This window comes from Nycticebus coucang, chromosome 3 (genome assembly GCF_027406575.1).
Source record: "Nycticebus coucang isolate mNycCou1 chromosome 3, mNycCou1.pri, whole genome shotgun sequence".
Classification (NCBI taxonomy): Eukaryota; Metazoa; Chordata; class Mammalia; order Primates; family Lorisidae; genus Nycticebus; species Nycticebus coucang.
In genome coordinates, this window is record NC_069782.1 from 142,773,095 (window position 1) to 142,801,087 (window position 27,993).

Sequence of the window (27,993 nt, forward strand, 5' to 3'; positions counted from 1 at the left end):
CCATGCCCAGTACCACTCTGTTGATGTTGATGACAACATCTTTGTTATGGATGAACGAGCAACCCTTCCTGGAACCAGTGGCCTGTACAAGTGTGTTGGCAAAGCCGAGCCTTGGTTTCTTCATCTGGTATGGAATCCTACCTAAAACGCTGGTAAGACAAGCATGAGCAGGAAGCAAAGGGATTTTTTTCGATAGCAGTCACAGGAGGTCAAGAGTAGGTTGGTGTTGCTCTCAATGAGAGTTATTGTGACTGCAGTTCAAAGTCTGGCAGGAATTATTTATGTCTTTATTTATTTGCTTTCAGTTTTTGGTGCTAGACGGCTGGAACACTGAGGGAAGTTCAGCGCCAAACCACAAGAAGAATGAAAACCCAGGACTTCCTCACGGGTACCAGCTTCCATTTCAATTTGGGGAGAGAGTAAAATCTGCCCAAGGGTAGAAGTTGGAGAACTTCCTGCTGGTTCGGATTGCAGAGAGAGAGCTTGTGCTTCATCTTCACCCTAGCACCAGAGCTCAGAGAGAGCAGGGGTGAGTTCAGGAGACGCAGGGACAGAGCGCTTTCCTGAACACTGGCCCCGTGGCCTCCTGGCTTCCCGTAAGTACTGCTTGGTGTGACCGGTTTGGGCTCTCAAGGCTGTGGTGATCTAGAAGATTTTTTTAATTAATTATTTTATTAATTTAGGGGAAACAAGTGTTTTTGTTAGATGAATGCCTTTGCGTAAAGCTTAAGGCAGGGCTTTTTTATTCATTATACAATAGGTGCATTTTTTTATCCCACATCCTCTTCCTCCCCCTCCTTTTTTGGTTTCTCATGTCCTTTATATCACTTTGTGCCTGTGCGTACCCATTGTTTAGCTCCCACTTATTAGTAAAAATGTGTGGTATTTGGTTTTTCCATTTCTGAGATATTTAGGATAATGGTCTTCAGTTCCATCCAAATGACATTATTTCCTTCCTTGTTATTGCCGAGTAGTTCAGCCTGCTGTGAATGTGCACCACATTTTCTTAATTGCCTCGTGAATTGATGGGCACTTAGGTTGATTCCACATCTTTGCTATAGTGAATTGTTTTATGATAAACATTTGAGTGCAACTATTTCTTTGAGGAATCTCCATACTGCTTTCTATAGTGGTTGTACTAATTTGCAGTCCCACCAACAGTATATAAGTGCTCCATTCTCTCTGCATCTATACCAACATCTATTGTTTTTAACTTTTTAGTAATGGCCATTCCCATCAGGGTAGGTGGTAACTCATTGTGGTTTTAATTTGCATTTCCCTGATGATTAGTATGTTGGGGACTTTATCATATGTTTATGGGCCATTTGTCTATCATCTTTCAAAAAACTTCTATTTATGTCTTTTGCTGGGTTGTTTTTTCTTGCTGATTTGTTTGAGTTCTTTGTAGATTCTGGATATTAGTCCTTTTCTGATACGTACTTGTGAATGTTTTCTCCCTCTGTAGGTTGTCTCTTCACTCTATTGACTATTTCTGTGGCTGTTTAGAAGCTTTTTAATTTAATTAAGATCCATTTATTTATTTTTGTTGTTGCTGTGTTTGCCTTTGGGGTCTTAGTCATAAATTCTTTGCCTAAGCCAGTGTCTAAAAGAGCTTTTTCCATGTTTTCTTCTAGAATTGTTATGGTTGCATGCCTTATGAAGTCTTTTATCCATCTTGAATTGATTTATGTATACGGTGAGAAATAGGCATCTTTTTCATTCTTCTGCACGTTGCTACCCAATTTTGCCGGCACCATTTATTGAATAGAACTTCCTTTCGCTGGTGTATATTGTCTGCTTTCTCAAAGATCAGTTGGTTTGGGATAGATGGTTTTATTTATGAGTTCTCTATTCTGTTTCCTGGTCAAAGTCTCTACTTTTATACTAATACCGTACTGTCTTGGTTACTAAAGGCTCGTGGTATAATTTGAAGTCAGGTAATGTAATGCCTCCAAATTTGTTATTTTTGCTTAATGATTGCTTTGGCTGTTCAGGCTCTTTTTTTGGTTCCCAATGAAGCTTAGGATTATTTTTTCTAGATCTGTGAAATATGATGTTGGTATTTTGATGGGGGTTGCATTGAATCTGTAAATCACTTGGGACATTTTAATGATTTGATCAATTGCAAAATTGAAAACTGAAAATTTTTCAGATGAACAATATCACTGTTGTGGGCTCTTTCTTGTTAAGCTTCTTAGGCTTAGAGAAATAGGACCCCCTGTCAGAGGGGAAATAGGACCACTTAATAAATCATACTCATCAAATTCCAAATAATGTTACATTGAACAGGTTAGGCCATGATTGTAGGAGATTCTCCTTAATAAGATTAAAGCACCAAACTGGATGGGGTTTTGTTTGTTTGGAGACAATGACAAGATATGCAAATAGACCCATGGAAAGATTTAATTCTTTCTCGGCTAGGAGGAAGATCAAAATGGTTAAGATCAACTCTTAAGTTAGAGTCCTGGCTCGGCCTCTTTTAAATTATGTGCTCAAAGGCAAGTTGTTTAATCTTGCTAATAACTACTTTATTATCTGCAAATGGGTATGTATGATTTTTAAAATAGTGTAAGCTTTACAGTATTGTTATGAGAATTTGATGAGATTTCATATGGTATACGTGAACTCATTATATATATGTACATATGTATATGAATTATATGCATATTGCATAGAACTTCCTGGAATAGATTAAGTACTAGTGAACTCTAGCCAGCAGGAAACAATCACAGAATATCTGAGCTGGAAAGGACTTAACGATTTTCACTTACCGAGCTCCTCTTGTATACTGAGTGCTCAACAACAGATTATCTCAAGTGTTGCTTGCAGCAGTCCTCAGGGCATGGTGACAGCATGACCTACATTTTACAGAGGTAGGAACGAAGCACAGAGAGGCACTGCAGTGTCCCCAAGGTCACAGCGCTTATAATTAGTGGAGATAAAATTTAACCCCAGACCCCAGAGTTAATATTCTAAATCACCACGCCCCACTGCCTTATCTGTCATCTCATTTTAGGGTGGGTGGGGAGAAGAGGCAGAGTGATCTCCACACGTGACTCAGGACCCGTCACAAGCACTGGAAGGCCAGAGATGTCCTCCAAGGCATACTTTGCCATCTTCTGTGCACAGGGAGTGTGAATGTGGTTGAGGTGTCCATGAATATCAGTGAGGTGCTGCATGTGGTGGTGGCGGAGGGTAGTCTCTGACAGGGGACCTAAGTGTGAGTCACTTCGTTCTTCTCTCCAATGCAAGTATTTTGGATTTTTTTCTTTCTTCTTCATCTTCCTCCCCTTCCTCTTCTTCTTCTTTTTCTTCTTCTTTTTGTTGAGATAGGCTTACCCTGTTGCCCTGGGTACAGTGCTGTGGCATCATAGCTCATAGCAACTCAGATTCCTAAACTCAAGCAACCCTCCTACCTCAGCCTTCTGCGTAGCTAGGACTAAACACAGGTGCCAGCCCACCTAGTTTTTCTATTTTTAGTAGAGACCAGGTTTCACTGTTGTTCCGACTGGTCTAGAACTTGTAAGCTCAAGCAATCCACCTGCCTCAGCCTCCCAGAGTACTAGGATTACAGGTTCCCAGAGTGCTCGGATTAGGCATGAGCCTCTACACCCCACCCAGTGTTTTTATTTCTAAAAAGAGCTATCTCAGAACAGGACAGTTCTGAAACACAAAAGAAAAAATGTATGCAAATGCAATTTTTAAACTGTATAGGCTTTGAGAATAATTAAATATTTCATCTAGAAAAAATGATTTGGGGACTTTTGGACAAAAATATACCATATTGCTTTAAAATATGTCACCCATAGCTAATCTCTTGGGCACAGTACACTAATCTGATCTTTAAGCACCACTACTCATGAGACTAAATGCTGCAGGGAGGAGGGGAGTCCCACAGCATGGGTGGCAAGAAAAGTACAGAACTGGAAACAGCTTGTCTCCAGTTCGTCAAGTACTGAAAACCTTGACTTTGGAAAGAGCCTCTTGGATCTGATAAAGAATCTCAGGTATTGTTTCCTTGTATTGTCCATGACTTTCAGGGAGTGGGCAAGGTTTGAAGTAGGTTATTTTTTCTTTCTTATACAGAATTGCTCTTCCAGGAAACAAAGGCCTTTGGCCTCAACCGCTTGGCATTTTTCCCAAGCACTATGGCTTCCCACACGGAGCTGAGTGTGCCAGCTACACCAGGCAAGGGCTAAGGGCAACACTTCTTCAATAGATGCCTTAAGAGGCCCCAGAGAAGTTACGATTGCCTTAGATAATCACTACTGTTACGCAGCATGCCTCAAGAGAGAAAACCTCTCCCTAGGCAGAGTAGATGCCATTTCAGGGTCCAGGAAAGCTCCCCACTGGTCTCAAAGAGTTACCATACATCCTACCAAATGTATACTTTGAGAAGGTGTCTTAATCTTAAGACTTTCCTATCTGTTTAAAAATCACATATAATATATCTACATACACACACACATATATATGATTAAAGTATTGTTACGAGTCATCTATACCTTGGGAGGAACGAGTGAGTTTATGCTGAAGACCAGGAGAGGAGGAATGACGCATGTCAGTTGAAGGGCAAGGGACCTGTGCTCCTGACCCATTTTACCTGGGGCTGCCCCAGCTCCTCCTTTGTCAGGGCCTTCTATTTTTTAAGTCTTACTACCCTGTTTTCCCGAAAATAAGACATCCTCCAAAAATAAGACCTACTTACAGGAAAGATAAGTCCCCTGAAAATAAAACCGAGCTCATCTTTGGGAGCACACCTTAAAATAAGACACTGTTTCGGGGAAACAAGGTAACTTAGGAATAAGTTAGTCACCAACATGTCCTGGTTTCAAAGATCTCCCCTGCCCTACAACCCTTTCCTTCTGAGAGTCCCCTTCTCTTCCACTCTGTGTTGGTTACGGGGTCGCCAGCAGCTGTCCAGAAGAGGACTCGGCCTCGGATTCAGCCTCAGCCCCCAGGGTCTGGCAACCTGGAGGAGGGCCCACTCAGTGTCTGAGGCAGTTGAAGAACAAAAGGGGCCTGCTCCTGGGTGCTAAGTTTTCCTCTGGAGAAAGTGAGCTCCTGGCGTGGAGAGGGCCTTGGGCTTCTGCTCAGCCAGCAGCTGTGCTCGCTCCTTGGCGTTCTGCCCTCTGCCCTGCTCTCGTCTCTGCTCCTCCATGCTGCTCTCTTGTCAGAGCCACTTATGAAGAAGGTACAGGGAAAGTCCAGGGAAGACAGCTCCTCAGCCGTCTCCGAGTCAAACACCTCTGTAGCGCCACCCACTGCAGGAGCACAGGAGGCTTGGCTTCATCCTCCCTTGGAGGCAGGGAGGAAAATACTAAAGAAAGAATGGGAAACGGGAGACACCTCACCCTTTTCATCAACATTCAGTTGCTCAGTGACTCAGGGGCTAATCAAGGAAGCTTACGCACTGTTGCCTGGGGACTAACTGACGCTTGACCTTTCTTTTTGACAGGTTTTGAGAGCAGACAGCCATCATGGAACCCAAACCTCAGAAGAGTCCAGGTACCCAACAGTCATAATTTCAGAAGAAGTCCTTTTATTGAAAATGACCAGTAATTCCCTTCATGCCCACCAGGATACAGAAATTGGTTTCAGTGGGAATAATGGTAGCATTCTGTGACAGGGATTCTTAATTTGGAGAATGTAGCAGGAACTGTTGAATTCAGTTAATTGTTGTGTATGCGTTTTTTTTGTTTTGAGACAGTCTCACTATGTTGCCCTCAGTAGAGTGCTGTGACATCACAGCTCACAGCAACCTCAGACTCTTGGGCTTAAGTGATTCTCTTGCCTCAGCCTCCCAAGTAGCTGAGACTACAGGCACCTGCCACAATGCCCGGCTATTTTTTGGTTGTAGTTGTCGCTGTTTGGCAGACCGGGGCTGTATTCAAACCCTCCAGCTCTGGTGTATGTGGTTAGCGCCTTAGCCGCTTGAGCTACAAGCGCCGAGCCTCCATATTCTTGTAGATTGAGATTTTCTGTGATTCTGTTTTATCTCTGTTGCTGGCTTATTAGATATAACTTACTGTTTTGTTATTTTAGTGATTCCTTTCAGGTTTAAACACATTTTTAACATATTACAGTCTAACTTCAAGTTATTATATGAATTCATATATAATACAAGAGCTCTACAAAAATGTGTTCCTACCCCTCCCACCCGTGACCACTGGCCTTTATGCTACTACTGGAATACATTTTACTTGTACATACACGCAGTAAATGTCGTTCTTTTTGTTGAAACAATCCATTGACTTTTTAATGTTTTAAATAATCAGGAAAAATTTTCAACCATTAACCCTCGTAGCGACCATTTCCACATTCTGCATTCCTTTGTATAAATTCAGATTTCCATCTGATATCATTTCCCTTGGTTGAAGGATTTCCTTTAACATTTCTTACAGTTCAAGCCTCCTAGTGATGAATTCCTTCAGCTTTCATACAGGGTGGATATAAGTTCATGTGTAATTTACTATGTTCACCCTTATCTTGAAATTGCCTTCATTTTAAAAAGACATTTTTGCTGAATGTAAAATTTTGAATGATAGTATTTTTTTTCATTGTTTTAAGTATATTGTTTCCCTCTTTCTTGTTTGCATGGTTTCTGAAGAGAGATCAGTATATTTGTTTCCTGTTTTTATTCTGTTCGTATCACATCTTTCTTTTCCTCTGGCTACTTTTAAGATTGCTTTTCCCTTGTCCTTGGTATTAGCAATTTGATCATGATGTGTATTGGGGTACTTTCCTCTGTTTATCTTGTGTTGGACTTCGTTGAGCTGCTTTGATATCTAGGTTTATTGTTAAAGTTTGTAAAATGTTCATCATTATTTCTTTGGATTTTTTTTTTTTTTTTTGTCTCCCTCCCTCACTTCAGTGACTCCTATTACTTGTGGATTAGGCCACTTGAAACTGTCCACAGTGTACCAGTGCTCTTTTTAAGTTTTTTTGTTTGTTTTTTTGTTTTTGTTTTGTTTTGTTTTTGTTTAGAAGTCAATTTTTTTTTCACTCTTTGTTTATTTTAAAAGTCTCTATGGCTATGCCTTCAAGTTCACTAATCTTTTCTTCTACAATATTTAATCTGATTTTTGCTCTCATTTCCATCAGTGCTTTTTTTTTTTTTTCTTTTCCTGAGACATCATAGTTTTCATCTCTAAAATTTCACTTAGGCTCTTTTTTACATCTTCTATGTCTCTGCCTAACTTGGTGAAAATACAGCAATAATAACTATTTTAATAACTTTTGAAATGACGTTCCCTGCCAGGGCTAACACCTGTGTCAGCTCTAGGCCTGTTTTAATTGATTGGTTTGTCTCCTTGTTACAGGGCATGTCTTCCTGTTTCTGTGCAGGCTTCGTTAAGTTGTGATTGCCAGACATTGCAAATTTTACCTTGTCAGGTCCTGGATATTTTTGCATTCCTATAAATCTTGAGCTTTGTCCTGAGGTGGCAGTTAAGGTTCTTGGAAACAACCTTGTTCTTTTAAGTCTTTCGTGGTTCTTTCTCTGACCTCAGGTAGTTTCAGCACACACATCTATTGATCAACATTGTTGAATACTTGAGGGGACCATGGGGTTGCCCTTTGTCATAAGCAGACACAAACAAAACCACCTGCAATTGAAAATGGTTAAATAAATAGGTTTCTAAAATGTTGACTGCCTCTGTTAGTGTTGAGATTATAGGCAGTATTACGCTTTTCTGTATTTTCCAAAATGTCTATAATAAATATGTACTACTTTCATCATTTTGAAAAACATGATTAATGTTAATTGGTTTTGGTTTTGTGTGTGTGTGTTTTTGCTTTGTTTGTTTTTGAGGTTGGTTTTGTTTTCACCTCCAGGCTGTTTCAGTTTGCCCCTCCTTAGTTTTGGAAAAAGCAGCCTTTACTTTAAAAAGTAAAGCCTCTTTATTAAGTGAAATCCAAGTCAGGATTTGGTAATACAGCTGTTGGAACTATTATGATGTACCTAGTAATAATGGGGAGGCAGCTGTCCTTACCTTCACTCCCTCCCCAGCTTCTATAGCAACTCCACCTGCTCCCTGACCTCCCCAAATAGCTTTTTGCCATTTCATTTTTAATAGCAGGTGGTTTTCCTTTGTTTGTTAAGCCAAAGGGCAATGCAGAATTATCATGCTTCTATAATGGAAATGGAGACAAATCATTGCTTATACCCAGAGAGCCAACGGCACACTTCAGAAACAGAGCCAGACAGTATGAGCCAAATTAAGGTGCTTTTAAATGTTGTCTGAATGAAGGCCTCACATGGTAGATAAATAAGAATTACACACTAGGTTCTTTGTTTTCTTGAGTTGTTATAGGTGTACTTTCCAATAACTGAATAATTTGAAGACTGTTGCAGAGATAAACAGTGTTTTCCAATTAATACAATTCTTTTCAGAAATTAATAGAGGACAAACTGGGTCCTGTTCACTTCTCTTTTATTAGGCAAACAATTTACATTTTATTATGAAAATGAAGTCTGCAAACAAGATTACTTTATTAAATCACCACCTCCTCAGCTTTTCTTCTCTGCGGTAAGTATTCACTATGACTTAACAAGCCTCCCACCTGCCTCATGAATGTTTTTAAAATTTCTTTCTTTTCCTCTGAGATTCAACTGAGATGTAGAACCTTTTTTATTTTTCAGACCTCTTGGAAAAAGCGGTTTTTTGTTCTGTCAAAGAATGGAGAAAAGGGCTTCAGTCTATCCTACTACAAAGACCATCACCAGCGAGGGTCCATTGAAATTGATCGGTGTGTATCCAAGCAAGAAAATTTGTTTTGTTTTGTTTTTCTGAGACAGAGTCTCATTATGTCGCCCTGGGTAGAGTGCTGTGGGGTCACAGCTCACAGAAACCTCGAATTCTTGGGTCTAAGTGATTCTCTTGCCTCAGCCTCCCAAGTAGCTGGGACTACAGGTGCCTGCCAGAACAGGTGCCCGCCAGAACGCCTAGCTATTTTTTTGTTGCAGTTGTTTTGTTTTAGCTGGCCCAGGCTGGGTTTGAACCCACCAACCTTTCGTGTATGTGACAGGCACCATAACCACATACTATGGTCACCGAGCCCAAGCAAGAAAACTTTTATAACAACAACTGCTATGAAGTCACATACTAACACATTGTGTGTAAATTGAAATTTAAATCATTGACCAAAGCAACAAAGTGCTTCAAAGTTATTTAATATTTGTGACTGAATAGGAGCTAAATTAATGAAGACTTTGAGTAAAAGATATTTATTGTATATTCTATGTTATAGTTGATAAATCTTTAATTAAGAAGCATTCAGTGAAGAAGGCCTTTGATTTATGTAGTTTGTGGACAAGACGAGCACATGAAATCACCATTTTATAAAGGCAAGATACATTTTGAAAATGTGCAGATCAGCTATTTTTGTCTTCTCCTTAAAACATTATGTATCAAAAACTTGAAAACAATAATAATTTGTGGAATCAGGAATCTAAACAAAATAGGAACTTTTGGATTAAACTTCAGGCTCCACAAAGTTATTTCCAATGAATGATAAACCAGATCCAAAATCCAAACTTATTTTCTAAAATTATTAGATAACCTTCAATACATCAAGCAGGTAGCTATAAGTTTTATTGGGCTTGAATCCCAGTATAAAATATTTGTCTGTTTTCTTTCTATTTTTTATACTTACATTGATTTAATACTCCACGTCTGTATCAAACAGAAATTCCAATGTAGAAGTTGGCATAAGTAACCAGGAAAAGATGCAAACTGTACAGAAGATGTTTAAATGCAACCCAGATGAGGTGATGTCCCTCAAGACAACTAGCAGGGAATACTTCCTCATTGGCTATGACAGGTGAGAGAGGGTGGTGCCGTAACCCAGAGCATCTCCTGTGCACAGAACAAAAGCAGCCCAGAAAACAAAACATTCCAAACCAATTTACAGTGAACATGCTCTGTGGAGAGACCCAGGCCACAGCCTCCAACCTGTCTTGTCAGTCTTCATCACTTGTTAAAATACCTTGGAATGTCACTGTACTCATTTCCTGGAGCTGTCATAACGAACTACCACACACTGTGTGGCTTAGAGCAACAGAAATTTATTGTCTGACTATTCTGGAGTCTAAGAGTCTCAAATCAAGGTGTTGGTAGGGACGTGCTCCCTCTGAAGGTGCCAGGGAAGGATCTGTTCCAGGCAGACACGTTCTATCCTAACTATTGGCAGTGCCCTTGGCTTATGACAATGTAACTCAGGCTTCCCATGGTGTCCTCCCTGTGCGCATGTCTCTGTGTCCAAATTGCCCCTTTATATAAGGACACCTGTCACGTTGGGTTAGGAGCCCTTCTTACCCCAGGGTCACTTCTTGACCAATCACATTAGTATTTCCAAATGAGGCCACATTCCGAGGTCACATTCCACAACTGGAACATATGAATGAGGGGGGCCAAAATTCAATGCATCACAGTCACTATCACCCCAGATGCGTTCCACAGAAAAGAATCCAACACACCAACTTCTGTACAAGGTACATATATTAGGGAGGGATTTAGCTCACCCCTAAAGGAGTCTCCAGTTTTCAAGCGAGGCCCCCGGTACCAGCGGTGATGCCTAGTGGATTCTTCGTTGGTGAGTATCTATCTGCTTCAATGAGCGACAAAGGGGTTTATAGGGGCTGAGGGAGTGGTGGCAAATAGGTTTGGGTGCTGGGGAAGTGGCGGCCAATGGGTTTGGGGGTTGGGGGAGTGGCAGCAAATCCTAAAGTTGAAGTATGAAGAACTTTGGTCTGTTTCAGATGGGCCCAAGGCTTTAAGTTGTCATTTGAGTCAACAGAAAAGAAGATGTGATTTATACAAAATCATTCAAGCTCCTTCTTCATAAACACATGCCTTCCCTCTAGGGAGACGCACGTGGATAGTTACACAGAAACGGCGCCCACCGTTAGGGGCAACTCTCTTCAGAGTAGAAAAGGAATCCGTGTCAAAGCCAAAAGCTCCAAACCCTGTGATTACCACTATTATTTTCTGTTTTACTTCCCATTTCTCTGAACTTTCCCTACGAAGGTGGCATGAGAGATAATTCTGCTGTGCAAAGGTAGAGGTGGGCTATTGCAACTACTTCAGGAAAATCCTTGTTCCCCTGATTCCTGCTCTCCCTGCCTGCTCTAACCTTCATACAAGATTCCCTTTCTGGTTCAAAAGGAGCACAGGCGCCATTGTTGGCACATGCTGGCTGAAAATGTATTCCTGTCAACAGGGAGAAGATAAAAGACTGGGTCTCCTTCATGTCATCATCTTGCCAGGATATAAAAGCAGCACATCAGGATACAGAGGTGACTCTACATCACTAACAAAATAACATGGCACCTGAACACAGCCCCCTTCAAGAGGAAACAATGGTAGCTTTTGTTTTTCACCTTAGCAACTGCGTTAATACAAGGAACAAATAAGCAAGAACGTGTACACCCCTGTTATTTTTTTTTTCCTGTTATTTTTTTTTATGATCAACAATAAGAAAAAAAAAGGAAAAAAATATTTTTGCATTTTTCCAGAGAGCTAAAATACACTTGAGATTTTCTTCATCATGGTAGGGGAAGAAAAATTAACTGTAGCATTTTAAAATAGTAGCTGGAATCATAATATTTTCGATCATTGTTATTCAAGCTATATAACACGTTGCCTTTCAAGTGACTAAGTCTAGGGCGGTTTCTATAAAAATGTTTTCATCTTGCTTGCATTTTAATCTATTGTCTCTTTTATGTAAGTGCTAATAGCTGTAAGTTTTTAATCATTTTATAAGGGCCTCTGCTAATTTTTTTAAGTCCTTTCTTAGCTCAGACTTTCATAGATGGAATTTTGGTCTGTAGGTCGTCTTTTTTTTTTTTTTAAACCTGTTTTCTAGACTGTTCTATGCTTACAGCCAAAGCCAAAGCCAAGGAGAAGGTGAAGGCAAAGCATGTCTGCACATAGACTCAAATGATTAAGCAAAGGGGACAGGCTGGGAAGGAGATGTAGTTGAGAAGATGGGTTGAGAGAAAGTCAAATCGCCTTTGACTTGACTGAGTATCACCAGTCTGAGTATTGTCAACAGTCTGGGAATAGGAGAGAGACAGACAGCTCTTGTCTGAGTGATTCAACGCTGGCCATGTGTTGGATGGCCATGGGGAGAGACCGGAGGCAGGGAGCCCAGTGAGAGCTAAGCCACACGATGGTGACATCATTCTTTTGTGTAAGCAGGAGAAACTCTCCCTGGATGATGAAAAGCCCTCTTCCAACTCCAGCCCTCTCCCTGGTCCTTCCAGCACATGGGAGGCTGTCAACTCCAGCTCTCCAAGGGACAGTCTGCCAGACATGGTAATTGTACTTACCTCTTTCCCTTTCAGAACACCACACCTGGGAGTCAGCTAATGCTTCAAAATCTTACCAGTTAGCAGTTGACTTTGACCGTGCCCACCTTGACAATGATCTTTTGCTCTGACAGCGATCCTATATGAAGTTTATTTTCTGTGCCACAGATGAGCCTCACTGTTGGCCCTGAATACCTTTCAACATGTTTATTCATTTGGATGCTCTTTGTTGAGACAGCGTCTCACTCTGTCACGTTGCGTAGAGTGCTATGGCATCATAGCTCACAGCAACCTCAAACTCTTTGACTCAAGTGATCCTCTTGCCTCAGCCTCCAAGTAGCTGGGACCACAGGGACCTGCCACAACGGTGGGCTAGTTTTTAGAGACGGGGTCTTGCTCTTTCTCAGGCAGGTCTTGAACTCCTGAGCTCAGGGAATCCACCCACCTTGGCTTTCCAGAGTGCTGGGATTACAGGCGTGAACCACCGCGCCTGGCTCATTAGGACACTCTTGACATGCATTTGGGGATACTAAGCTAATATCCCTCAGCTAAATCAAATCCTGGCTGGCAACTTTTTCCTTCATTCTACACACGGCGCACAGATCCCTCTGTAAGAATATGCCCCCGACACAGCCTGATTCCTCCGTGCTGTCTGCCCTGCACAGGCAGGCAGGGGCAGAGAGCTTATAATTTCCTACCTTTGCCCCAATTGGTCTTCCTTGTCCCTACAGCTCCACGGCATTTCACCTTCATTCCCAATGAAATCCACTTGAGGAAGTAAAATAGAATATAGTTTCCTCTTGAAAGTGAACTATAATTGTCCCCTCAGCTTTCTTGGATTTGCAGTGTTCCCAAGTTTGGATATTGGTAATAAATTGGTGGAGGGTTTTGTTCTCCTGCATGGATACTATTTCCTCCCTTAGAGATTTAGAGACTTTCCCTCATCTGTGGGCATCGAGCTCATCTAATGAGGCACAGTCTCCTATTTTATCTAATTAGTGGCTCTGCAACTATTTTAAAAGATTTTTGTAGCATATCAAATTCACCAGGCCATGCAATCATGTACAAATGTCTTCACCTGAAATCACTGTGGAGCGTAAAATCAAGCTTTTTAACAATCTCGCCTGGACAGCAGGAAACAGTAACACTCACTTTGGAATAGCAACCAAGTATCAGATCGACCCTGATGCCTGCTTCTGGGCTAAAGTGAACAACTCCAGCCTGATAGGTTTAGGATACACTTAGACCCTAAAGCCAGGTATCAAACTGACACTGTCAGCTCTGCTGGATGGCAAGAATGTCAATGCCGGTGGCCACAAGCTTGGTCTAGGACTGGAATTTCAAGCATAAATGAATACTGTACACTTGTTTAATTTTAAACTATTTTGCAGCATAGCTACCTTTAGAATTTAGCCTAATCTTTTAATGTTGTATGTCTGGGATGCAAGTATTGTTCAATATCATGTTAGACCTCCAGGTTAAAGATGATTCAGCTTTAAGGTGTTACCCTTTCAGAGGTACAGAAGAAACCCGATTCCAAAAAAGGTCTTCTCAGCTGTGGACTTGAAGGGAACGTGGTGACTTCTTTAGAGATTCCAGGTTTCTTTTTTATCTAGAAATGGCTGCAAATGGAAGCTGATTATGTGTAGGCACTTTGTACATTCATCCTGAGTAAACGAATGAAATTGCGACTTCCTGAGAATTGAACCTTGATTTTCTAACCCTAATTAATGAGAGGCTTATTGCTTGATGGTGTATACAAACTCACCTGAAAGGGACTTTTATAGACAGATATTCATGACCTGTTCCCACCTCAGTCCATTATCACCTCTTTTACACCAAAAGGTCTGCAGGGTGTGGTAGCTGCTTCTTTTGTGCCATTTTGGGGTGGAGAGGGTGGATGTGGTGAAGCCAATAATTCAGGACTCAATTCCTTCTCATGTTGTGTTTTTTTTGCCATTGCACAAGAGTATGAAATAGCTTCTAGGATCTCCAGCTATAAGCTGGGAAGTCTGTGTGATTGTGATCACATGGCGACAATGCTCAGAATCTAAATTGGACTTCTGTTATATTCTTACTACTCAATTTATTTTTTAGCAGTTTAATGGGTATATTTTAGAGTCTTCCATTTTGTGTGGAATTAGATCCTCCCCTTCAAATGCTGTAATTAACATCTCTTAAAACTTGAATAAAATATTGAAACCTCAAAAAAAAAAATTCACCAGGCCAAACTCCATGTCTCAATTATTCCTCGAGTAGGAACAGTGGCGTGAAACAGACTTAGGAAGGCCACCCCTTTTCAGTAAATACCTCTTGCTTTTCACTCACGATATCTCCTTCCCCCCAGAGATAACATTAGTGGTCATTTTGCTTTTTCACATTATGTATTTAGATCCAGTGAGGTTTCAACCAGCTCAAGGTAAGGGTACAATTTGCCTTGCTGGGACTTGTTTAAATTAAGTGGAGAACCTTTCTTTACCCTCAACTCTGCCACATCTGGCTGCATGAGTTTGGAGCTAGAAAGATGGATATGAAGACAACTGTTTCTTTTTCTTTTTAAGTCGCCTTCTTTCAAGGACTTCCTAGAGAACATTGAGAGCCCTTTCCAAACCTCCTGCTCTAAGGCATAGTTCTTGGAAGAATTAAATTGTACTTATAACAATTTTCTTGCCATACAAAGCAGCCACTTTGTAGTAGAGTATTGTGCATGTGTTGGGGGAGGGAAGGCAGTAGTTAGTTGAACCTAGATCACCTTGAAGCCTCTAATTTATACTATCACATGATCAAGACAACCAAATTACATTGCTATGGAAACAATAGAAGTATGATAGCAGAACAGAAAAGAGAAATCTCGAGCAGGAAAAGGAAAGATTTAGTGCCTGGCCACTGAGTTAATTACCTTCTCAGATGGCATTGGATGATAACCAGAAACAGAAGGGGGTAAGCACTCCACGCAGAGCTTCGGGACTTAGAACGCCACCCACGAGAGAAAACCACTTGCTCTAAGTTACAGCTCCAGATGGTAGAGGGAAAAAATGCCTGAATGATGTGCTTGTATTTTTATATCATCAGTGGTGTCCCAGACTCCAAAGGCAAATTCAAGTTGTGTGGGCTTCTGGATGTAACCTTGGAAGATCCGCTGGTCTTTTCAACCCAACTATTCTATTACGGCTGTTCCGGAAAACATATGATTTAATTCCGTATCTTACAAAGAAAAAAAAAATCAGTTCTTTTTTTTTTTTCTTCTCTTTTATTCAGAATTTACTGGAAAAAGGTTCTCCAGGATTCAGGCAAGCTGATCTACCAGATGATGTCTTGTCAGAGACCCCTGAAGATACGGAAGAAGAGAGTCACTACCTGAGTCCTCGTAGTGTTCTTTTAGAGGTAACCCCACTGTCTATTCATCATACAAATATTTACTGCATCCTGGCCACGCACTATTCTCAAGACACTAGGCTGGAGTCCACAGGGACAGAGGTGAATCAGGTGATATGCTCAAGGTGCTGACACTTGAATATAAGCTGACGATCATACAAGATAGAAAGGGCTCTGTGCTGAAGACAGATGCTTCAGGGCGACATGAAGGGGTGGGGAGAGGAGCTAACTTCTAGACAAGAGACTAGGGAAGGTTGCATGGAAGAGATGCATTTGACCTTGGCTGGTGGGTAAAATTTGGATGTAGGGGGTTGACTCAGAAGACCCAGAATAGGGAGGTTTTCTGTATTCCTGGCAGAATAGTATGAGCAAAGGTGCTTAGGTGACAAATGGGGTTCTGTGTATCAGTCTGTTGATCCATTGGAAGCCTTTCCTGACTACCTTCTCTGCACTGGCCCTGGGCCATGCTAGATAGACATGATGGCTACAAAAATGAATCTGACACTGCTCCTGTCCTCAGAGATGACAGTCTTATCAGTCTCCACGTGGCGGTGTGACACCAAAGGCATGGTTAAAGTGCTTGAGGAGCAATAGAAAGGACAGATTTTCTCTAGCAGAGTCAGAGTTGAAAAGGCAATTGGTGTGTGTGTGGTGAGCAGTTCAGTTAGGCTGCAACCTGGAGTGTATGAATGACCTAGTGGGAAATAAAGCAGAAAAGAGTCAGATCACGCTGGGTCTTGAATGCCAAGTTGACTTCATTCTGTAGGTAGTGTAGGGGAAGGGATGGCTTCTGAGTGTGGGAAGTAGCAAAACCTGAACTAACTTTCCTAATACTAATTTAGCAGCTACCTGTGCAGCAGAGAGGAGAGAGCGGAAGTGGGAGATAGGAAGACAAAAAGGGTGTGAAGGGACTATATCATTTCCCAAATTGAGGATTTTCTACAAGTTGGTGACATGTGTTTCTGCAGAGTAAGCATCCTCAGCCATATGGGTTCTGAAAACACCCAGATAAAGGAGGTTAGACAAGCTTCTGAGCAGCAGAATTCTCAGAGCCTTTAGTATGCAGTGGTGCATCATAAATAGCCAAGCCAGATGCAACGCACAGCATTTCCTAAGCTCGTTTGAGCACAGAGCCCTTCTTTCACCAAAAATATGCTTGTGCTTATGTTCCCTGGGACTAAGTCCTTTGTGATAGTCCAAACAACCAGCCAGGTGTGTACCAAGCACCAGTGAAAGCCTGGCATTTGCTACGTACCTTATGGGATGCAGTCTATTAAGGCAGATAAGACTAAGCTAAAAGACAAAATAGAAGTACAAAACTAGGCAATAGAAATCCAGAAAAAGGAGAGCTTGGCAGTAGCTGAGGCAAGCAGAGGAGGCTTTGGGAAGTCAGCCAGGCCTGAAAATGATTTCAATAGGCAGAAGAGAAGAGGGGTATTCCAGGTGAAGGGAGCAGGTGCATGTGGGGACAGGAAGGGGGACAATGGGAAGACTGGCCCAACTGGAGAAAATGTTCCAGTTACAGGTTAGCAGTGAACTTGCTAGGAAGCCTTAGGGATTTTTAACCATCATTGCTGCAAGTGACTGTCTTTGTTCTGAAGGAGTTATTGAGAGCCTTCCAACAGCCATATTTTCTTTCTTTCTTTGTTTTTTTATTTTTGAGACAGAGTCTCACTATGCCACCCTCCATAGAGTACTGTGGCGTCACAGCACACAGTAACCTCAAACTCTTGGGCTTAAGCGATTCTCTTGCCTCAGCCTCCCAAGTAGCTGGGGCTACAGGCACCCACCACAATGCCCAGCTATTTTTTTGTTGCAGTTGTCTTTGTTGTTTAGTGGCCTTGGGCTGGGTTCGAACCTGCCAACCTCCGTGTATGTGGCTGACACTGGAACCACTGTGCTGTGGGAGAGGAGCCCCAACAGCCATATTTTCAAAGTCGCCCCTCCCCAACAAGCAGCCTGGGCTACCTTAGAACATAGTAGTCTGACACCAACTCTACCTTGTTCCCGAGTCATCGATCTAGTCAAGCACCATGACTCTATGGTAGAATTGATTGGGGGAAGGCTCTCAGGTCATTAAGTGTCTAATGATGAAGCAGAATGTAAGCAGCAATTTAATACAATAGAAAGAACACCTGTATCAGGAGCTGGGGGATTCAGGAGAAGAAAATTGACTTTGAGTCTCCCAGAGTCTGCTGGTTGTGATAAGGTTGGTCCATATACCCCAAATGAGGCACGTGGTGATCTGGTGTGGATAGACCCACTATCTCAGGGACCAGAACCATAATAGTAGGAACAAGAAGATACCTGACTGATGGGTAGACTTGTTTCTTCACATGTATTCTTCTTGTCTACAGCTGGATAATGTTATTGCTTCCAATGAATCCATTGAATGGGATAGTCCAGGCCAGGTCTCCAGAAGAATGGACTGTCATTATATGTCAATGAAATCCTGGTAAGTAAAACTGCCATTTAAAAAATTAATTTTAGGGCGGCGCCTGTGGCTCAGTCGGTAAGGCGCCGGCCCCATATACCGAGGGTGACGGGTTCAAACCCAGCCCCGGCCGAACGGCAACCAAAAAATAGCTGGGTGTTGTGGCGGGCGCCTGTAGTCCCAGCTACTCGGGAGGCTGAGGCAAGAGAATCACTTAAGCCCAGGAGTTGGAGGTTGCTGTGAGCTGTGTGAGGCCACGGCCCTCTACCGAGGGCCATAAAGTGAAACTCTGTCTCTACAAAAAAAAAATTAATTTTAGCTAATCTGCTATCATAGAATAATTACTGTCAGTTCATTTTAATCGTTGATAAATTGATGCAAAACATGACCACAGACCAAGTTCAGGATATTATTTAGTAATCTCAAAACAAGAAAATGTGGCAGTGGTTTCTCCACCCACAGAAAACCATTGATGACATCCTTGGGACATTTCCTGTTTCCCCGGGGAAGTTATTTTCTATTTTGTGTTTATGTCTTTCACACTCTTGCTTCTGTCCCCCAAACCCTGTAAAGGGTTGTTTTGATTCCATATCCATTTTCAGAAAGAAATTTTGTTGGATTTGATTCTAACTGTGGCTGTGCTTCTGATGTTGGCTGGATATACTTCAAGCCCTTGTTAGTTTTCCACATGGCTGCTAGCTACTCAAATCTGACACACCGCGGAAAATTGTAAATAGACATGCTAAAAAAGGGCTTGTTTTAACTTCTCATTCTCTAGTTTTTTCAAAGAGACATCCCATGAGTCTGCAGATGGCGGCAAAGAGGAACCCCAGACCTTACCGGAGACCCAGGATGCGAGGCTTCACGTGCAAGAGCAAGACTCAGACAGCGATTCGTGTCTTTCGCCGGCCAGTGCAGACGCGCAGGCCACAAGTGACCAAAAGGGGTCGGCCTCCCTCACAGTTGTGCAATTGTCCATATTAATCAAGTAAAATTCAAACTTCTGAACTTGACAGGCTCCTGCAGCTTCCTCCTCCTCCTCCTCTTCCTTCTCCACCTTTTTCTACTTTTGCATAGAATTTAAATTTCAAAGCAGTTCCTAAAAATCTCCAAGTCAGCCAAGAATCAGACCAGCTTCTCCCTGTCATTGACGCTGTGGCAGAGGAGAGTGAATAAACGCTTTTGCTGGGGCAGAGCAATTCCTGGGCTGGGGGTAGCATGTTCAACTCCTTTTGCAAATTCTCCTTTGGCAATCTTTCATGTCCTGGAACTCTGGATCCACACTGAACCAGGTAGCATTCACCCCGCTTTTTACATCAGCATGATTATGGAGACAAAGTTGCATGAGGCTTAATTATCGACTAGGAGATGGGTATTTAGGTTTTAAGTAATACCGAGAGCATTGGATGTGATGGTTGGAATTTTAACTCATCTCCATGTCGTCTGTGGAATCTTTTCCAGCAAAGAAATATACAGACTGAGTTGATGTGAACAGTTATGTAACCAATTTAGTTCATTATTTGCCTCCTTCCTGTTGCCTACCACCTACAACCACATCCCAAGAGGGACAGGGAAGGGTATTAATGAGTTCTTTTCAGAAATTTGAATTTAGATTTTTCTCCAAATATATTGGACAACCTTTACCTGGAAAGTATCATCTCGGAAATAGGAGGCCAAAAGTGTACTCAGAAAGTACAGTTCCGGGCCAGAGCCAGTTGCCTGATCTGACTGTGACAATGTCTTGTCTCGTAGCAACATCCCTGATGAAAGCCAACTGGAGAAGCTGCATGTGTTCCTTTCTCCTCCTGATGTCATAAACTATCTCACTCTCATAGAAGCCGCAGGACGCATATGGTAGGTTGGCGATTTGACTGCTACCGATTATACATAGAGTTGGAAGAGATGTGAATGATTGTGTCTTGAAACACTGGATTTGGCAAAACTGAGTAGGGGGCTTGGATTACTCTATTGCTGTTGTTATGAGAAGGTCTTCGAGGCAGAAATGAGGGTATCATTGTCTAGGAGTCACCTGGGAGGGTGCGGGGGGGGGAGGAATGGTGTAAGAGGACCCAAGAGTCCAGGAAGCAGCCAATTTCTGACTTCTCAAAGATGAAGGAGAACGGGCAGGAATACATCTGGTCCAAGGGCATCATTCCCAATCACTGCATAATAAGTATTTGAGGAATTCATGACATTACGGAAGTTAATAAAATTCAAAGTTCTAAAAGATAAAGGCATACATACATATTAGGGTCTAAGACTTCCAGACACAAGGTAATCACTGTTTATTTGATTCTACATTCTTTAAAGACTTTGTAATTTATTTTGAAGGAAGGTTACATTTATATAAGAGAAGGACCTTTAATGCACAGTAAATGCTACACATTAGTAGTCTTATAAGTTCTAAGTGGGGAAGAACCACATAGTGCCATTTTTCCAAATTTTCCATGGTCTAAGGCTTAATAAATACTTGATCAAAACTGTGGACTTCTCTGTGGCTGAGCTTGCTCATTGGTGAATTCGTTTGATTGTTTGTTTACTAGACACTCATTGTGTAATCATTATCTACCCACTTCCAGTAACCACTTACTGAGCACCCTCTGTTTATTTGGAGACATGGGGTTGTAAAAATTAAAAATACAACAAACAAAAAGTGGTACCCTACTTCCAGGATCACATAGCCTGGTGAAAAAGACAGCCACACAAACAAGTGTATGTAAAATGAATTTTATTTAAAACTATAATAAGTAAGGTGCTCACACAATGCAATAGAAGACCAGGAGAAGGGGAGATTAATTACAGCAAAGGCATGGAATGCAGGACTTTGTAAGGGTGATAGGATGTGAGCTGGGCCTTGTAGCAGGGGTTAGGCTCCCATAGCAATGATAGAGGAAAGAATATTATAAATTAGCAGTACCCAACATTTTTGGCAGTGGGGTCCAGTTTCACGGAAAATGATTTTTCCACATACAGGGTGGGCATTGGGCATTAGATTCTCATAAGGAGCATGCAACCTGGATCACTCACACGTGTGGTTTACAGTAGTACCTATGCTCCTATGAGAATCTAATCCCATCATGGCTGATGTGACACAAGGTGGAGCTCAGGCGGCTATGTGAGCAACAGGGAGTGGCTGTAAATATAGATGAAGTTTCCTACACTCAGGTCTGTGTGACCCGGAAGGAGGGTACCATCTTTTGTTTGTTGGATTTTAATTACCGTGTGGCCTAGTTCCTGACAGGCCGTGGACCACTCAGACATTGGGGACCACAGTTACAAACAGAAAAGGGAGGTCATCTCTTTCAGAGGTGGAGCATCACACCTTAGAGTGTGGCATCCTGCACATGCCCTGCCCTCTAGCCAGCTCCTTCTCACACACTCTATTCCCACTGCAGTGTGGCTCACTGGGGAGGTCCCCCGCGCCTGGGATGCTTATTTCGCCATGGAGATCATCTTTTGGCAGTGAATGACCTGAAGCCCCAGAGCCTGGAGGAGTTTTCCTTGTTTCTCACCCGATCCATCCAGAAGGAGGTGAGTGCTACTCACCAGCCCTGGCCAGGGCGAGTCAGTGCCAGAAGGAACCAGCTCAAGGTCTTAGATGGAGTCTGAAAAGTACTCTGAACACAAATGAGATTCTTCCTTCTTCTGCCACCAAGTATAAATAAACAGAATGTTCTCCTAGGAAGGACTCTTTCAGAATTCTTTCACAGCAAGTAGCATCTGGAGAGAACCCTGGGGTAGGAGATAGGCAACCAGGTTCAGCACCTCAAAGGCAAAAAGAGCTAATGTGAAATCAGGCTGGCTCAGGGCTTGTGAACCAGCACCTTTAACCAATTTGTGCTTCAGTTTTGCCTTGTGAAAAACCAGGGATAATGATAGTACTGGTTGTTGGAGGATTAAATGAGAGTGACGTGCTTACAACAGTGATTGGCACACATTAGGTGCTCAATACCAGTATAGTATGATAGTTACTAGTTACTTTTACTTCTAGGACTAGCTGTGGAATGCAGTGTAAATTCACTTTTTTTTTTTTTTTTTGTAGAGACAGAGTCTCACTGTACCACCCTTGGGTAGAGTGCCGTGGCGTCACACGGCTCACAGCAACCTCCAACTCCTGGGCTTAAGCGATTCTCTTGCCTCAGCCTCCAGAGTAGCTGGGACTACAGGCGCCCGCCACAACGCCCGGCTATTTTTTGGTTGCAGTTTGGCCGGGGCTGGGTTTGAACCCACCACCCTCGGCATATGGGGCCTGTGCCCTACTCACTGAGCCACAGGCGCCGCCCTGTAAATTCACTTTTTTAGGCCTCACTTTCCTCGTCTCAGAAGTCATCATAGCTGGACCTGTAATTCTTATCGTAAGAATTAAACATGATATGTGGGTATCCATCAGTATGTGTTTATAAAGAATCAGCCAGCGTCCTGGATAGCAGTACACTCTCCATTTTGTCCATTTCTCTCCTAGTCTACTTTTAATTCTAACTAGGCGTGTGCCTTGGGAAAATCCTTTCCATGCTTCAGACTTCAGTTTATTCTCTCAAAAGGAAGAGGGTTGGTCTTCAAATTACTTCTTGCACCCCAGGATGGGAGTGAAAAGAGAGGAGAGGAACAGGATGCCGGGGCTTCAACTAGAGAAGTTCATGTTTATCCCTGATCTTTTATGAAAACAGGTAAGTCCAAAATATTGGACTTTCCTTGAAGAAACAGTTTCTTGGCTTAATTTTTTTTTTTAATTTCAAAATACCGTAGGGGTAAAAATGATTTTGGTTACACGTATCTGTTTAGGGATGCTTGATCTGGGTTCTTGGCTTAACATTTTTGATACTAGATGACGTCCTGAATTTCCCCAGCTCTCAGAGTTTATGATTATGTAGCATGTCTATAGTAAGAATTTTTCTTATCTCTTCTATATTTCACACTAACTCTCTGTTGGTCAAATTTTACTATCCTTATTATCTACTTGAATAAGCCCAGTAAGGATGAATGAGTTGTCTAAGACCCACAACTAGTTAGTGGCAGAGTGAGTGAGTACACATTCAATTATTTGCTTCCTATTCACCGAGCATTTCCTGAATGCTGGATGCTGTGCTAGGTTTGAGAGCTATGAAAATGCCTTCAAGCCTGAGCTCAGGGAACTCACAGCTTAGTGGACACAACAGGTTTATTATGTGCTACTTACAATATAGTGCATGCCCTGAGATATGAACTGTAGGAGCACAGAGGTAGCCCAGAGTAAATTTATTTGAAGGAGGCCAGGAGGGTGTCTTGGAGGTGATGTTAGACTGGGTTTTGAGGACTGAGTAGGATGTTGCCTGGTGGAGAAAAGGCAGCTTTCAGGGACCCAGCCCAACACTCTGTAACTGTTGGATATTTTCTCTGCCAAAGATCCGTGCTGGAGCCACGTGGTCAATATAATCTTCTGAGCCCTTCTAAAGTTACCAGACAGTACTCGGACCAGAAGATCCAGGCATTGACTTAGAAGGAAGGACTTTTTGCCTAGGAGCTGATCCAGGAACTCTACCTGGGTGTTCTAGACCGTGGAGTCATTGTGCAGGAAGGAAGCGACGGCATTTCTCTTGGGCAGGTTCTGCCTTCCCCCTTTCTAGCTGATAGCAACTCCTAGATGTCACTGACATACGGGGCGCTCACCGACAGGATTATCCAGAAGATCAGAAACCCCCCCTATTATTCCACTCCCACCATTCCTGACTTAATTTATGTCACAATGGATATCCAACCCTCTTTTAAAATCCAAACACCCAGTCCCTGGTAGGAAAAAAAAAAAAAACTGGAAGTGGGAGATGTGACACCAAAAGAGGAACAATCAGTGGCCCCTAATGTCACATACCTGAGCCCATCACCTGTTGCACTATGGTTGAGAGAAATGGGAGGTTGAGTGTGGATGAGGTGGGGTCAGCGAGGGGAGAGAATGAGTTTAAAAGGCTGGAGAGAAGGGATGTGTGTGTGTGTGTGTGTATATTCATGCTAGATTGCAAGCAAAACTCGTCAAATTTCAGTTTCCTCCCAATTTTGTCTGGGCTTGGTCCTATCTAGTGCTCTCATCTTGATTTGCCAGTTTCAAGAGGCTCTGTTAGTTCCTGGTACATCTGGGCCCCATCTGGAGTCTGCCCTAAAGGCTCAGGCCAGTGGACCCCAGAAAATAAAAATCCCCTTTCCAGCTGAGTACACAAGTCATCCCTGGCTTCTTCTGGCCCACATATTGTAGCTCATTGCAGGATTTTCTTCAGAAGCAGCTTCAATGCGTGTGAAGACAGATTGACAACCCTCCCCCCAACCCTGCCAAGGATAATTTTTAGTCATGTAATTTTCTTCTTTCTTGTGTTTTAGAAAGTAAAACTCACCATCATCAGGATCCCAAATTCCGAGAAATTCCATGCTGTAGCTTGTGGGTGCCCCTTAAAATATCAAGGTGTTGCTCCTTGTCAACTGAATAAGTCTGGACGGGAGAGGGAGCCAAAGAGGAGTCCAGCCATTAAAAAGATCCCCCCAAAAGAGTCCTGAGAGAAACATGCCTGGGACCCACTGCAGCCCAGCGAGGATGGAGCCAGGGCTCTGCCTACCCCGTGACACTAAGCAAGTCAAGTCGGCACTCGCTGAATTTCTATATCTGCATCTTAACAGCAGGGATAACTGTCCCCTCTGTGGCTACCACAGTGGAAATGGAAGGCCTCGATATTATCTGAGACTTGGTTCCAAACACCACAGTCACAGACTGGGTCAGCCTCTCAAGTGGTACACGCTGTATGCTCCACGAGGTCATCGTCCACACAATCCCTTTGTTAAGGAATGTACGGTTGGAAATACTCCTTCCAGGAAGGCAAGGTTCCCAGGAGAGATGTGATTACCCGGTCAGCCTTCCCAAACACCTCCTGCCTCTCATCATCCCCTCCAGAGTGCTGAGACACGGCAACCTCCTGGATTCAATAAGTATCTTGTTTTCTTAAAGATCCAGTAACTTTTTTTAGAAGTCAAGGCCACTTGTGGTCATATCCAGCAAAGATCTGTCTGCTGTATGAAAAATAAGGGAACTACTTAGCACTTCAAAGTTTGAAAGTTCTTAACCAAAGGATGCATTAACTAATACTGGAAAGCCAAAAGAATCAAATCCTTTGTATAAATAGGAAGACCAAGGTAGACAGCTAAAGCACTGATCAAATTGGGGAATGTTAGAGCAAAAGGAGGCTTCAGGAACAATATCTTACAGTGTTGTCATGGCACGTGGAAGAAATCATGGTCTGGAACCGGGCAAGACTTGCCTGTTCTGTGGCTCCGGGCTTCCTAGCTGTTGACTAGCAGAACCAAGACTCTAAAACCAGCTGTGGGAAGCAAATGTCCTGATTCTCACCTGGAAATTTGGACTTAGATTTGAAAAGACTTTCCACACTTAGAAGAGACGTTCAGAAATATAATTCATTTTCTGTTATCCACATTGTTAGGGAAGTATAAAAAAGTTTTATTTACATGCCCTATTGGACCTACTGTTTCTACTTCTAGAAATTTATCACGCAGAAACACTCACACAAATACATAAAGATACCTGCCAAAAAGAAGCTTACTGTACCACTGTTTGTAATAACAATAAAACATCATTTGGGGATTGCTTCCATAGGATTTCATGTAATTAACACTGCAGATGTTAAAAAGTTCAGCATGTGCAGTTATAGAAAAATGTTCGTGCTATATTAAAATGAGGAAACCAACGTATAGTACAGTAAATATACTATCGTCTCATTTTTGTAAAACTAGATTTTTGATGTTTGCATCTATATGTAACATTTTTTCAACTTGAATTAGGGAGAGATACTTACCCCGCAGTTTAAATTGAAGCACGTTGCCTGACACATAGTGTTAGTTGTGCTCCTATTGCTCTGACAAGCTTTTTGGAATTAAAATTGATAATAACATAGCTCACATTATTAAAAGAATTATCTCTGAGAAATATGATGAAAGTTGGCCATGGGGGAAGAGGCATTTCTGCTATGTTCGAATTTTTTTGTTTTGCATATGAGCATATGTCACTTTTATAATAAAAACATACAAGTGTGAAAAAATATATATATATGTATGTATGTGTATTTTTTAAACTTTCCAAAGTGGGAAACCACACTTCCACCACAGTGAAGGAAATAAAATAAAAAACAAACCATCAAGGGAAAACCACCTGGCAGCCAAGTTGACGGATATACTACTTTGAAGCCCAAAGAGCCTCCTGTGCTTTTCCTCAGAAGGCTACCTGGCAGTGCCCACAGAGCTCAAAGAAGGGAGTGGACAACCTGGAGTCACCAGTTCCTTCCACCCCTCACTGAGGCAAAGAGCTGGAGGCTTACGGAGTTGAATCCTGGCCATGCCTCCCGGAAGTGCTGGGGCTGGAACACAGACCCTGTGGTTCTCACGCCCAAGCTCCTCCCAGCCTACTACTGTGAGGGCGGCCGGCCTGCTCCTGACCCTCTTAATCCCAGAACTTCCCTCCCACAACAGAATCAGCTGGGGGACTCTACGCAGATTCTGCTCCGAGAGTTTCTCTCATGTGAAGGTTTGTTCCCAAATGAACTCTTCAGGCAGATTCAAAGGTTCTCCCAAGGAAAGATTCTGATTCAGTAGGTCCAGCACGGGGCCCTGGAATCTGCATTCTCATAACCACACTCCCACCCCACCCGACCCAGGGGGTTTGTGGGCAGGTGGTCCAGGGAACGCACAGTGAGAAGCATCATCCTGGGGGTCCTGAAGAGTCACATGAGTTCTCTGAGAGGCTACAGAACAGAGTCTGCACAGAGCTGTTTGTGAGGAGAGAGAACCCACAGTTTTCACTAGTTCTGAAAGTTGCTACAAACTATCAACCCTTACCCCACCTCCAAAAATGGTTTCATTCCTCTAGGCCTCCCCTTTCCCAGAGCCGGAGCCGAGTCACACTCGCCCAGGATTCAACCTAGGTTCTTTTTGCCAGTAATGGTAGTGGCCCCAAAGGAAGCATAGAACTACACCTGGCTGCAAAGTGCAGTAATCAAGGAATTTATCTCAGACCCCTCTTCTGTTACTACATGTTTAAGAGAGCTACAAGGCCAGAAAAAGACGGTGCCTTGTACATGTATCATTTCCCCAGAGCGAAGAGGGTGGAGCCTCCAGCATTCCGCCCACCATCCTAACCCTTGGCACAGAATGCCATCCAGGATTGTTCCCCTCCCAGACCATCCTTCAGTGTTCATCCCAACCTGATTCCAGGGATGGAATGCCAGGGATGGCCCCTGTCTGGGCAAATTTCTAGGGGAAAAGGAATAATGAAAATAGACTAGAGCTGTCCCAGGCCATCACATCGGTGCCCCGAATCTGTGCACCTCCTCAGTCTTGCTGGAGAAGAAACCAGAGCCCAGAAATGTAGAGACTCGCTTGGGCTTCCAGCTCCATGCCGTGCCTCCAGCTCCCAGGCCAACACATTTTCTGCACTTGCACAACTTCTCAGCATGGCATTTGGAGGTACCAGCTTTCCTCGTCCTAAGGGTTGCCTCTTGCATCCAGAACAGGCAGCATAGGGAGTCTATATGTTGCCACTTTGTTCTCTCGGCTGAGGATGGGAACTATTCAGTGAAATCAAAAAGCAGCTGGTGAGACATGGAATACATCACGGGGCCAAGTACATCCACCCGTACTTGAAGCTGTCAGCGTGTTAGCGTGGGTTCCAGAAAGGACTCTTCTGTACGTAGAGAGCAAACTGTCCCTTCACATACATGTACGTAAGTGTGACTATAAACGTAGGTGGGATGGAGAAGACAGGTGGGGAGCCACAATAATTCTTCAATAAGCTGAGAGGCTTGAACCCCTCCCAGTCCCCTCCACCCGCTTCTCGTCAGAGCTTGTG

The 27,993-nt window shown here is 42.8% G+C and overlaps 1 protein-coding gene, 1 long non-coding RNA gene and 1 other non-coding gene across 9 annotated transcripts in view; 2 read left to right on the forward strand and 1 right to left on the reverse strand.

Moving 5' to 3' along the window:
- The first annotated feature begins 323 nt into the window (after positions 1–323).
- PLEKHS1 (pleckstrin homology domain containing S1) lies at positions 324–26,186 on the forward strand. Of its 7 annotated transcripts, none has more exons than XM_053585635.1 (13): positions 324–388; positions 5,459–5,508; positions 8,443–8,531; positions 8,645–8,751; positions 9,691–9,825; positions 11,224–11,299; positions 12,201–12,320; positions 15,572–15,697; positions 18,046–18,143; positions 18,901–19,110; positions 19,875–19,976; positions 21,518–21,653; positions 24,468–26,186. In XM_053585635.1, exons 2-13 carry the CDS (start codon positions 5,481–5,483, stop codon positions 24,639–24,641), a joined length of 1,401 nt encoding a protein of 466 aa, XP_053441610.1. In that variant the 5' UTR covers positions 324–388; positions 5,459–5,480; the 3' UTR covers positions 24,642–26,186. The 7 variants fall into 7 exon arrangements, with proteins under 7 accessions (XP_053441610.1, XP_053441609.1, XP_053441614.1 ...); XM_053585634.1 differs by having other exon boundaries at positions 326–596; XM_053585639.1 differs by having other exon boundaries at positions 326–596; positions 18,901–19,068.
- LOC128582818 (small nucleolar RNA SNORD36) lies at positions 13,366–13,449 on the forward strand. Its single transcript, XR_008379248.1, has one exon. It is a non-coding gene; the product is annotated as a small nucleolar RNA SNORD36 (small nucleolar RNA).
- LOC128582091 (uncharacterized) overlaps positions 25,036–27,993 on the reverse strand; it is a 29,968-nt gene continuing 27,010 nt past the window's right edge. The window contains exon 3 of the long non-coding RNA XR_008378984.1: positions 25,036–25,148. This is a non-coding gene — a long non-coding RNA (uncharacterized LOC128582091). The remainder of the gene's footprint in view (positions 25,149–27,993) is intronic.

Excerpts from the sequence above, each read along its gene's own strand:
- PLEKHS1 (XM_053585635.1), top strand. The coding sequence starts at position 5,481 with ATGGAACCCAAACCTCAGAAGAGTCCAG. Across the intron at positions 8,532-8,644 it reads CTCAGCTTTTCTTCTCTGCG|ACCTCTTGGAAAAAGCGGTT; the intron begins GTAAGTATTCAC and ends TTTATTTTTCAG. Across the intron at positions 9,826-11,223 it reads TTCCTCATTGGCTATGACAG|GGAGAAGATAAAAGACTGGG; the intron begins GTGAGAGAGGGT and ends TCCTGTCAACAG.